Source organism: Calidris pugnax, unplaced genomic scaffold (assembly GCF_001431845.1).
Source record: "Calidris pugnax isolate Ruff unplaced genomic scaffold, ASM143184v1 scaffold1, whole genome shotgun sequence".
In the NCBI taxonomy this organism is placed as follows: domain Eukaryota; kingdom Metazoa; phylum Chordata; class Aves; order Charadriiformes; family Scolopacidae; genus Calidris; species Calidris pugnax.
Window position 1 is genome coordinate 5,333,706 of NW_015090800.1, and position 12,341 is coordinate 5,346,046.

A 12,341-nucleotide genomic window follows, 5' to 3' on the forward strand; every position below is an offset into this window, starting at 1 on the left:
GGGAGAGACTCTCTCTTCCGAAAAAATCCCATTTTTGTTAGCTTATTCTCTGAATGTGACTCATTTCTTCTTATTATGGAAAAATAACCATTTCTGATAGGCACAGTAATATTCACTTTTTCGCTTGCTGACAAATATTTCTGCAAGCACTCATAATTGCAACAGACCCAAAAAGCAGCAGCAGCAGCAGCCGGGCAGCCAGCAGTGACATTCCACCCCGTAGGAAACAGAAGCCTTCCAGAGCACTCACTTTCCCAGGAAGTCCCACACAAACCCCCCTACGTGTTGCGGTGCAGGGACCGACACCTGGTAGGGAGGGTGCAATTTGCGGGAGGCGTGCTTTCTGAGAAAAGGCATAGTCAAAAAAAACCCCAAAAACCAAAAAACCCCCGCACGTACAAAACAAAACAACTCATGGAAACCAGGACGTGACAGTATAAACGGAAAGAAAAAGCGAGGAAGGAAACAGAACACAAAATGAAAAGTTACAGAGAGACAGATTGTGGAATGGCAATACAAAAAGCAAACAGTTAGTTATAAAGAAAGTGAATAACCAGACAGCTGCAAAACCCTCTACACCACCACAGTCTGGGGACAGAAACAAAACTTATGGGGCTGTTCACCCACAGAAGAAATGCGGACTCATGGCCCACCTTCCTGTAAGAAGAAGCAAAATCCTGCCCACAGAGAATACAAATTAATGAAGTTGTGCTTTCAATCTCATGTTATCTCTAGAGTATTTTTCAAACTTTTGTATAGCATGCACCATATTAAATACAGTACTTTTTGGTATCTTTCCTCCCATTCATGGCTGAAAAACAATGTCCACCACCCTCTAATTGCAACAGTTACTGAAAAGTGGAAGCATTTTCCTCTTTATTTTAATTTGAAGTGAAGGCAGCTTTGCCGTTATTGAAAAGGCTGAAGAGAACGGTTTCCTGATTTTCATTTCATCTTCCTCTCCTCCTGTCTTTTCTCCTTCCCCTATACATACCTCCCTAATAGGTGATTCATTTCATCTGTTCTATGAATGAAACCGTGTTGCTGTTTCTCTTCTCCTCACAATGTCTAGTTGTGACATGTAACTAGAATTAGGAAAAACTCCAGGGAGAGACTCTCTCTTCCGAAAAAATCCCATTTTTGTTAGCTTATTCTCTGAATGTGACTCATTTCTTCTTATTATGGAAAAATAACCATTTCTGATAGGCACAGTAATATTCACTTTTTCGCTTGCTGACAAATATTTCTGCAAGCACTAGGGTTGTTCTTTGCACAGCAGAGTTCGAACAGCTGTAGAAGCACGAGAAGTCAAGATAATTTTTAGCTTGCTCTGCATGGTCCACAGTTTAGGAAGGGCTTTTACAAGCCAAAATTATCTATTATTTTCAGGAAACCAAGACTCTAGCTCTAAAAAAAAATATCCATGTAACATGCCCAGATATATCAGTTCAGCCATGAAAGAATACTTTATAAACAAGCATAGCAGGCAAAACCAGGACCAACCTATACATTTAATAGGCATGTTAAAAACTCTGTTTTGTGTAAAAACTCACAAGGAGAAAGCAAAGTTCCAGAGAACAGGGGGTCGGGGTAGCAGCTGAAAACAACTAAGGCCCAATAAAAAGTTCAACAATTATTCAGAAAGAAAGAAAATACCAGTCAAGACCTTACTGCAAAGTATCGGAAACCTTGTGTCTTTTTCTCCAGTGCTGTGATTATATTACAGTTCCACCTGAAAAATCATTTCAGGTGTTAATGCTTCACTAATTCACCACACTAACAGTACACACCTTAGATGTCTAGATCTTGAAGTCCTTTTCCATTTCCACTTGCAGTAGTTAGAGAACACAAATATTCTTAGATATTTTTTTCCCCTTGATTTACATGGTTACTGGCAATCACATGATAACAAAAGTAGTTTTTTATTTGACATAGCTCAAATAGCTATTCTAATCACTAGAAATAAAAGAATACATATTCTATTTTACCTCAGTACCAGTGAAAAAGATGACAAGCTAAAAAGAGAAGAGGACCACTCTATTTTTTTTATAACAGCAAAAACCAGGTGGTAAGAAGGAATGGATTGCACTGAATAGTCAAGGTATTCACCAAATTGTTATGAAATCATGTCCAGTCATTTGGGGTTTTTATGCTTTCATTGACAGAGTAAGAGTTTGGTCTGTGACTGAAACAGCAAGGAAGTAATGCTGTAACATGAAAAACAATAACTGGTTTGCAGATATCTGGAACTGCATCTTTTAAAAGAAAAAGTTCCTAAGTCTTTGAAGACTATGCCAATGCTTTTATCTGTAAAAGAAAAGGAGGTCCATCTTCATTTCTCTTGTTATTTTTGCTTTGTAGACTATAAACTCTTTGACTACGGAACACTTATAAGTCTTTATTCAGTGTTTGACACTGCAAATCCCAATCTTGATTAGAGTTTCTGAATGCTAATGTAATTTAAAAAAATCAGAATTGCATTAAAAGTCCATAAGAAAATCCTCTTTCTGCCATTCTAATCTCCTCTAGGAATCAGGTTGAGGAATGATAAATATTTCTGACTTGCTGTTCCTAAACAGTAATTACTTCTGCATGCAGAAGTAATTAAGTCAATAGGAATGTATTTCTTCCCCAAACCTTACTTCTATTTTGTTGCTTATATCTCGATCCCTAATCAACTTGGATGCCCCATGATGATGACATGGTGAACTTAACATCCAAGGTGGGCACCTCTAAGGGACTGAAAAAATCACACAGACAAATATGACTTATAACTGCTATTTAGCTTTTTCATTTTCCATACTTAATGCACCTACTCTATCAACCTATTACCTGAATGATCTGCTAAAAACATCATGTATCAATGAGATGAAAGTTATATGACTTAGAAAAAAAGAGAAGACAGTTAAAAAGGACATACCTTCACTTTTGGATTTGGATATTCAAGCTTACACCATAGGTATAGAGAGTTTTGGTTAAATCACATAACATCTTAAAGAAAGCTAACAGGATACCATTACAAAGAGAGAAGAAACCCAACTGACAAGCTGAACTGTTTCAGAGCTCTGTCACTTTCAAGGAAACAAGAATGGACCTCTTTGAAAGGAGTTTTTCAAATCGTTCAGAAGGGCCCATAATTTGACTATCATCAAGCCCATGAACAGTAACAATTTCCATCATGCAGAACCTGAAAGCTCCTCTAACTCAGTTCCTCTAATCTTCCTGACACTAAATGTAGAGCAATGAAACAGTGACAGGATAGAAATTAGAAGTCTTTCTACAAGTCTGTGGCACAAGGCAAATGGGAATAATCAAATTTCTGTTCTGCAGTTCCAACTTAGTGATACTTCATTGTGAACTGTAAAGTAAAAAAATTAAAAAATAACCCCCCAACAGGTATTACTGCTTAGAAACTCCCTCTTGACCCACTGTAAGGTGAGAAAAATGACAGAAAACAATCTATTTTTCTCAAGACCTACTATTTATAATTGTGATACAAATGTCATGGAACCATAATAAATTATATTTTTTGTTCGGGATACTGAAGTCTAGGATAAATATCCAAGCACCCTGGCTCCAATCTGTTCTTTCAGCTTCCATGAGTCAAAGTTTACCTGTGTCCCTACCAGTACAAAGAGTTTAAAAGCCACTTGTCCAAATAACCTGAGTAACTAGTATCACAAGCATTTAAAAGTAATTTTTCTTGGGTTTTTTGGAAAACCATGCCTAAGGAATTTATTAAATCAAGAGAACAAATTGATCTCCAAACACACCACAGTGTTGGAAACTTTTCCTACCGTCTCCATTCCTTCACAGGTCTATCTACCCGTCTAGTTCTATCAGCACTACTTTTGAGCAGCCAGGTAATGAAAGCACACAGTAAGACATCTTTCCACTTACAATTTACCAAAATAGGCACTCTAAGGTTTTTAAGACAAGAAAAATAGACTAAGTTATCTCTAACTTTAATCAGCTCTTTTGCTCCTCTAGTAACTTTATACCATTCTCACCTCTCCAGTTCTGCTATCTTCTTATCCTTATCATTCTTCTCATTTTCCATCTCTTTCAAGATTTCAAGAAGACGATCTACTTCAGCTTGAGCCTTGCCAGATTCTTCCCGATACCGTGTTACCTCCCTTTCCAGCTGCTGCATACGATCACTCAGCTCCGGGCTGGCCCTAGCCTCCAGTGTTGCCTCATGAGCCTGTAAGAAAAAGGTTCAAGAAAAAACACTTAATCCACACAGATACATATATTTTACAGATACCATGATGTCTGAAAAATGGTATCTAGATCTCTATTTTAAAATTGCAAGACTAATTATTACACAGAAATAAATATACAGTGTATATGTAACCTTTTAAGTATGGGGTAATACTTTCTAGGAAAGTAAAATTCAGAAAACAAGTCTAATTTTTTCAATTTGGTCTAAAAAAATTAAGTGATTTTTCGATCTGAAACAGAATTGACATAAGAAAGAAGGAAAAACATGAAAAAAGTTAAACTCCTTCGAAAGAAAAGAAGAAGCAGAGTAAGTGTGAGTGGTATAAAAATTCCTCAAATACACTTCTAGAACAGTGATATGACTGTAGAATTAGTTATCTGAGGTATTTTTAACCTAAATAATCTAGAAAAACTAATCACAGGTTAATAGCTTTCAATAACTACATCAGCGTACAAAGTGTCAGGTAGATTTGCAGAGATGGTGCTGATGTACTAGCTGCTAGTTATCTGAGCTGGGAAGACTAGGACTAAAATGAGTATGGTTACCTACTGAAAATATCTTCACCTAGCTAGCTAGGAAATACATTTTCTTTTAAAATTGGGCTATGAGGACAAAAACCATCAAACAACTGAGGAAAAAATAAACCCAATTAAGAACTTCATGTATTTATTTATTTAAACAGCTTGGTTTGCTGATTTATTAGTAAAATTAATTCAACAGTTCCCAAACACATTAAAGACAAAGAAAAGGCAGGATTTATGCTGGAGTTTAAACCAGCAGACTAAGGACTATCTTTTTCATTCTCCCCCTGTCCCTCTGCTCTTGGATCTTTAACCGCTATTTAATATCAATTAAAGCTCTTTGGGAATTGCTTAAATTTGCTTTTGTGGAGCTACTCTGCCAACCGAGATTGCCTGCAAACTCAAGGCCTTTCTCTTCCCTGAAACAAACCTAAAACAGAAAATAAGACTACAGAATTTTCCTGCCTCCTTGTGTGCAGCTGTGGAAAGATGTTTTACAAGCTGCCAATGTTCTGCTCCAAAGCACAGTAAGTCTAAATCCAACAGGATAGGACTCTGTTGCTTTTAAAGGTAATTGGACAGAACTGCAGCAGCACAAACCTCTGGGTTAGAAGCTGCTGCTTCCAAAAAAGCAGATAACAGCAAAAAAATACATTTGGCTAAAACTGTTTAGTTATTCAGTAAAATAAGACTGGTGGAAAATATCAGTTCATTGACCCCAACATTTTTGCCTTGAAGTTTCGTGTTTTTAATTAGCTCCCTTAAAACCAAGGCCACATAAAGCAGAATATTCTAGGACTGAAGAATGCCTTGATGCCTGTCTTTGCTGGGACTATGACCTCGGGATGGATCTTGGTGGTCCAAATACTGTAACGCTTCATATCCCAGAGCCTTGGCCCTGCAGCAGCCTGCCTGAGGGTCGATGCTAAACTGTTTTGGTTACGTTTGGTGGTTGTTTTTTTTTTTACAGGAATTCCAGAAACCTGGAATTTTATCCTACAATGAGATCCCCTGGTCTCCTGGGCAGGTCTCAAGAGCAGTTCCCAATGACCATAGAAGAACAGAACCCCTTCCTGAGGCATTGTGCTAAGGAAGAGTCAAAAGGTTCCACACTTCTGAGAGACTTTCAAGTCAAGCCCTGCTGCTCCTCTGTCACTGAGCTGTAAAATGTGAAAATCCTGCTTCTGAGCTTCTGACTGAGGCTCAGCTACACTTGCATCCCTGGTGAGCCTGGAAGCTTTGAGAAGCCTTTTGGAGGTAGGGCTGAGTATGCTTCCAGATTCATTACTGCCCCACAAGCACTTCAAATTATGAACCCTTAGAAAGGACTCTCTAAGGCAAGGGGAAGTCTAAATAATGTATTGCCAAGGTGATGCAGACTCCAGGAGGACACTGCAGCAATAACACTGTTAAGCATGTTGGTTCCATGAACAGCCGCAAGCATCAGGAACACACTCTGCTTTTGAAGGAGAGTGTTGGTGAGTGTTCTTGAAATGCCTTATTGAGATTTCAAACCTGCAGGAAATCTGAGATATTTGGTTTTATTTACTTTATTTTCGACTACACCTAAATTTCAAACAAAAATTCCATCCTCCTCCTCCCAGACACTGTCTTGCAGGAACTGGGAATCTGTTTTTTTTTTTTTTTGGAGCATCTATAAATGCCCCAGAAAATGCTGGGGGGCATTTATATTCTCCTAAGAGACACGCTGTACAGAGTCAAGTCTGGTTTTCACCAGACACAAAGCCTGAATTCTTCTCTACTGGATTTAGGTAGGTTTCCAACATCTCAAATTGTTTAACAAATACTCTTCCAGGATCTTTAAAGTCATCCAAAATACATAATCAGATAATCAAGAGACTTCTTTCAAAAAAAGCACAGCTATGCTGTTAGCCTGGATTACTAAACTCTCTAATTCAAAATAAGTTATAAGACCTAATGCAATTCTACTGTCAGGACAGTCCTGATTTATATTACTCTGTGCTAATAAAAGCATCTCCACAACAACCCAAGAGACACTACTGAGAAGAGGAAATCAATTTTCTTTTTTAGAAAATTAGCCAACAAGTCAGTGTGTCTGGTTCTTATAGAACGAAAGGGCTATTTACACGACATAAATTATTAGTTAAGACATGTAACACATGTTATTTGTATATAATGCATATAAGTATGGATACTTTCACCTAACACAAAGAGAACGTTATGTGATATGGTGTAAACTGGAGACCACTTCCTGAGTTGTGAATTACTGAGTGAGTGACTTTGGTCCATTTTGTGGGTTATGTACAAAATACGTGTTACATGACCATATCTAAAATCCTACTGGATTCATTTATTGTATAGAAAAGAAAACCAATGCATTTAGAGGTTTCCCACAAACTCACATCAAGATTTGAAACAGAAGAAATTGGCTACCTTCCCAATGCAACATTGTGCAAAATAATTCAGCAGTATTATTTTTTTAACCAAAAAGAAAGTTAAACACAAATAATGAATTCCTATATTCACAGTAAAAAAAAACAAAACAAAAAAACCAACAAAAACCCAAACCAAAACCATCACATACAACTTCCCCTGCCCACCAAAGGTGTACAGAAATTCCAAAATAAGGCAGTAATTTCATTTTCAAAACAGAATGGACATATAAAGTGACAAATGCACTAAGACAGTTGCTGCTGTATTAAGAGACTAAAAGAAGTGCATTTTGATAGGTTCCACTTTCAGCTCTGCCTCAGACAGCATTCCTAAATCTGCAACTACTTAGCATAGTTACAAACAAATACAAAAATATATAAAAGTATGATAAATAAATTGAAAAAGCAGCTTGTCTAGGGTGAAGGGAACATTGCACTTTCTCCTCTGACAAATAGGAAAAGGTATGTCTACACAGGCCATTGAGTTTAGCTAATTAGAGGCTATTTTAAACCTCTTAACTGTTACTACTGACCCTGTCATTAGCTCTCCATGTCTGTTCCAGTGTGGAGTCAAACAAGTGAATTTAAGCTACTTTCAAGGGCACAATCAAACTTACATGTTTGATTCTGCACTGATCCGCATAAGAAACACAGTCACATTTTAGCTAGAAAGCAGCACCTTTTTAAGCTACATTTTTATTAGTAAAGCTCATCTAGTCAGTATTAATTGTTGCCAGTGTGAATTTAATTTCATATACTAAGTGGTTCAGGACCAGGAATGGTTTAAGCTTACTACTCCGGACATGCTCTTAAAGTTCTTAAGAGCGTCTATAAACTAAGAGATGGTTTAAAATCTTTCTGCTTTTCTGCTTTTAGCCATCATTTCCCATCTGGAATGTGGTAAGTGATGGGGTGAGTGCTTCAGGTACCTAAAGAATAAAAGAAAGAGTGATTGTTCCTCAAATAAACGTACTATAGCTTCTATTGCTTCCACAGAAAATCAGCTAACCAAGCCAACTTCTACGACTAAAACAAAGATGACCAATGTTTCACAGAAATAACCACTCTTTACAGACGGAAAGGAGAGGACGACAAAACACATTTAAAAGAATTTTCTAAGTTGATATTACTTGTGCCAAAAACATCTTTACTAAGAGGAAAGGTGATCTTACACAACTTAAAGTTTGCCAGAGGCAGGGAAGAAAACAATAGCACAGATCTACTTTAAAAGTTTGACAATGTAAGTAAAAATTCCAAACATTATGACCAAAATTCCAAATCAATATTCCTAAAAGATTAACTAAATCAAACAGCAAATAATTCACAGCAAACACTTTCTACTTTTACCTATGAATTGAGACAGCAAATTCAGTTTAACATTTCATGTACAAATGTTGCCAAGAACTTTTGGCCACAAAGCAGAAGTTCCCAAGAATCTGAAATCCCATTTTAATCCACCCTTCTACCTCCAAGTGTGCCTCACATCTCCTAAAAATAGTAAATGAACACACAATTACAAAACCATATTATGACTATTTACTGCAAAAGACAAACACATATAACCATTTTCTTTATTTTTCTTATTTTGAAGGCAGTAATTCAAGTGATAAAACGTGCGTGCTGCTTTCTGTCATGTCTTTATTAGTTTCAACAAAGTTATAAATTTGAAAAACAACCAGCCTTGCTCCTCCTTTAGTTCCAACACTCTAAACAATGTGTTGTAACAGCTTTTCAAGAAGTCTGTACTGGAAGTCAGAGGCTCAGAGAATTCTCTGATAGACTATGTACCAGAAAAACTTGTGTCTGTCACAAAGACTTGTTTGTTAACTTATTATTGACAACATCTTTTAAATGACTAGACTCTGTTAATGTGACTGTAAATTTTTGACACTGAAAAAGCAAGCATTTTGTTGGAATCATTTACTAAAGAAGGCTGAAAGTCTAAATAGTTAGAGAAAGATGCCTTGAGAAAATCCATTGCTGAAAAAATGGTAACTCCAGAAAGATATAAGTTCCCATCGTTGTTATTAAACATTAACAATTTGCTCTCCCTGGAATTCACACAAGCACAAAATGTGTACAAAGACAGAAGGGAAATGCCCAGATGACGGCTGTCTTCGTAAGTGTACTTCACCCCCCTTACCCACTCCTCATCTCAACCAGGATTTACTCACCCAGCCACAGGTTACTATTTTACAGAAGCAGCGCTTCCTTCAATGCACAGAAGGGAATTACTCAAGTAATGAGCAGATATTCGGTATTTGTTCTTTGATATTCAAGTTTGGCTCTATGCCTTATTTACTCTAAATTATACAGATGACACTAAAAAAAATAAAAAATCCTATTTTCTTTCTATCACACTAATCATGACTGTAGGCTATTTCTTGGCAAACAGTAACTAACTTCACTTCTCAACACCACCAGTGGGAAATGAGGATGCATCCCTATACCTGTTGTGCAGGTGAAAAACCGAGATGCAGAAATATCCTGCCTTATTCTTTTAAAGCTTTCCTACTATTATAAAAAATAATTTATCATTTCTCTAGATGATTATCATCTTCCTAATAAAATTTTGGCTCATTCTTTGAGCATTTTTCACACAATACTGAAGACTGCAAGAGTCTGGCAAACAATAACTTAGTTATAGAATATTATGAACAGCAACCTGACAATGAAACACCAGAAAGGCCATGCAACGGCTTATTGGTCATCTCCTAGCATTTGGATATTTAAGTTTTCAAAATTAATGTTATGAATTCAAAATGAGTCTTAACAAAGTTTCTGGGACGGGTAGAGTAGGTAAATTTGATTTTTTAGGTATAACAAAATCAGGGCGGAAAACCACTCCAATTTTTTACCGCATGAGATGATGCTGACATTGTCATGAACCATCAACAGGACTGGAACTTTAAAAGCCACCACAGCCTCTTGTGCCTTATCCTCTGTGTTGGCTATATCGTACTGGGGAATAAAACACACCATTTGTTCCCAGATTTCATATTTTCTACCTTTAGAGTAATGGGGAGTCTCAGAAATTTTGCATGCTATTAAAGGTTTTGTAGAGAACACACTCTCTTAGACATAAATTTTCCTACCTATTTGTGCCAAGTACAATCCTTTCGTACTAAATCTCATTTCTCCAACCTTTGATCGACATTATTTAGGTTCAAATTCCACTCCTCTTATCCAGGCAGATTGTACTAATCTACCATTTCTCCTCATCCTTCACCTATGACTTTTTTTTTTCAGGTTTGGGGGCACTTTTTGCACAGTTAGTTCTACCCAACAGCACCTGTAGTCCCATGTCTTCTGTCCATATGCAACTGTCTCCTCATACCATGTCTTCCCCGAGTCTAAGGCTCAGAACAATTTTTGTAGTAATCCTATCTACTCATTCCTGCAGCAAAATCCGATCTGTTTTTCTCCTCCCAGTGGCTAACTTTCAGTACCAGCTTCCAGTCCTAACAGATTATTTGTCCTGATCCATTTTGCACACCAAGACACTGATTCTAGCTGCTGCTGGATTTGTATCAAGGAGCTGCCTGGAACCAGCATGGTATTTGGTGAATAGTCTACTTAGCTGTATTGGGTTTGTGTGGCAAGGTTTTGTGGAGGCGGCACTAACAGGGGTGGCTTCTGTGAGAAGATGCCAGAAGCTTCTTCCATGTCCAATACAAACAATGCCAGCTGGCTCCGAGACAGACCCACTGCTGGCCAAAGCTGAGCCCATCAGTGACGGTGGTAGAACCTCTTTGTGAACATATTTAAGAAGGGGAAAAACTGCTGCCCAACAACAGCCAGAGGAGAGGAGTGAGAATTTGTGAGAAGGCCACTGAAGGAGGAGGGAGAGGAGGTGCTCCAGGCGCTGAAGCAGAGATTCCCCTGCAGCCTGTGGTGAAGACCATAGTGAGGCGGGCTGTCCTCCTGCAGCCCATGGAGGTTAATGGTGGAGCAGATACCCACCTGCAGCCTACGGAGGATGCCACACCGGAGCAGATGGATGTGCCCAAAGGAGGTTGTTACCCCATGGAGAGTCTGCACTGGAGAAGGCTCCTGGCAGGACCTACGACCCGTGGAGAGAGGAGCCCACACTGGAGCAGGTTTGCTGGCAGGACTTGTGATGCCATGGGTGACCCGTGCTGGAGCAGTCTGTTCTTGAAGGACTGCACCCTGTGGAAGGGACCCACGCTGGAGCAGTTCATTAAGAACTGCAGCCTGCGGGAAAGACCCACGTTGGAGAAGTTCAGGGAGGACTGTCTCCTGTGGGAGGGACCCCACACTGGAGCAGGGGAAGAGCGTGAAGAGGAACGAGTGGAAGAGACAACATGTGAACTGACCACAACTTCCATTCCTCGTCCCTCTGCACTGATCAGGGAAAGAGGTAGTGAAATCAGGAGTGAGTTTGAGTCCAGGAAGATGGGAGGATGGGGGGGAAGGCATTTTAAGATTTGTTTTTTATTTTTCATTACCCTGCTCTGATCTGATTGATAATAAACTAGATTAAGTTTCCCAAGTCAAGTCTGTTTTGCCCATGACAGTAATTCCTGAGTGATCTCCCTTCCTTATCTCGACCCACGAGCCTTTCATTGTATTTTCTCTCCCCTGTCCAGCTGAGGAGAGGAGTGACAGAGTGGCATGGTGGGCACTTGGTGTCTAGCCAAGGTCAACCCACCACATTGGCATTACTGCTGCCTGTTCAAATGAGCGAGAGGTCTTTCATCGTTCGGGACCTTCCCAGGTCTTCCTCACTCTCCAGGATGGGATATAACCAGTGCAGGTGGAATCTTTGGGAAGTTTCATAGCTAAATGTCTCCTGAGCAAATAGACAATGCATTTAACCATTAGCCAATTGAGACTGATTTAAACAGGGGCATCAAAAATATCTGTTACACTTAAAAAACAACTAAAACTAACATATTTCTATATTTCTATATTTTGTTCTTGAAAACAGTGAGCTGTATGGCTGAGAGCTTCTTTCCAAAACACACAAAACCAAACAAAATCTCAGACTCAATCAAACAAAGTAAGAAACTTCAGCTAAAAGATTTAAAAGGTTTGGCAAAACCTTAAACAAGTGATAAAAGAATCTATTTAATAGCTTAGTAACAGACTATACCAGTGTAATCTATGGGATCGGAGGCTGGCAAATTATTTTAAAGTGGAGGAATGTATCAATTCACC

The 12,341-nt window shown here is 38.5% G+C and overlaps 1 protein-coding gene across 6 annotated transcripts in view; it reads right to left on the minus strand.

Moving 5' to 3' along the window:
- Positions 1–12,341, minus strand: part of ERC1 (ELKS/RAB6-interacting/CAST family member 1) — a 289,235-nt gene that overhangs the window by 168,327 nt on the left and 108,567 nt on the right. For all 6 annotated transcript variants that reach the window (XM_014937474.1, XM_014937475.1, XM_014937473.1 and 3 more), the window contains one exon: positions 4,011–4,204. In XM_014937474.1, the coding sequence (XP_014792960.1) occupies positions 4,011–4,204 (194 nt within the window). The remainder of the gene's footprint in view (positions 1–4,010; positions 4,205–12,341) is intronic.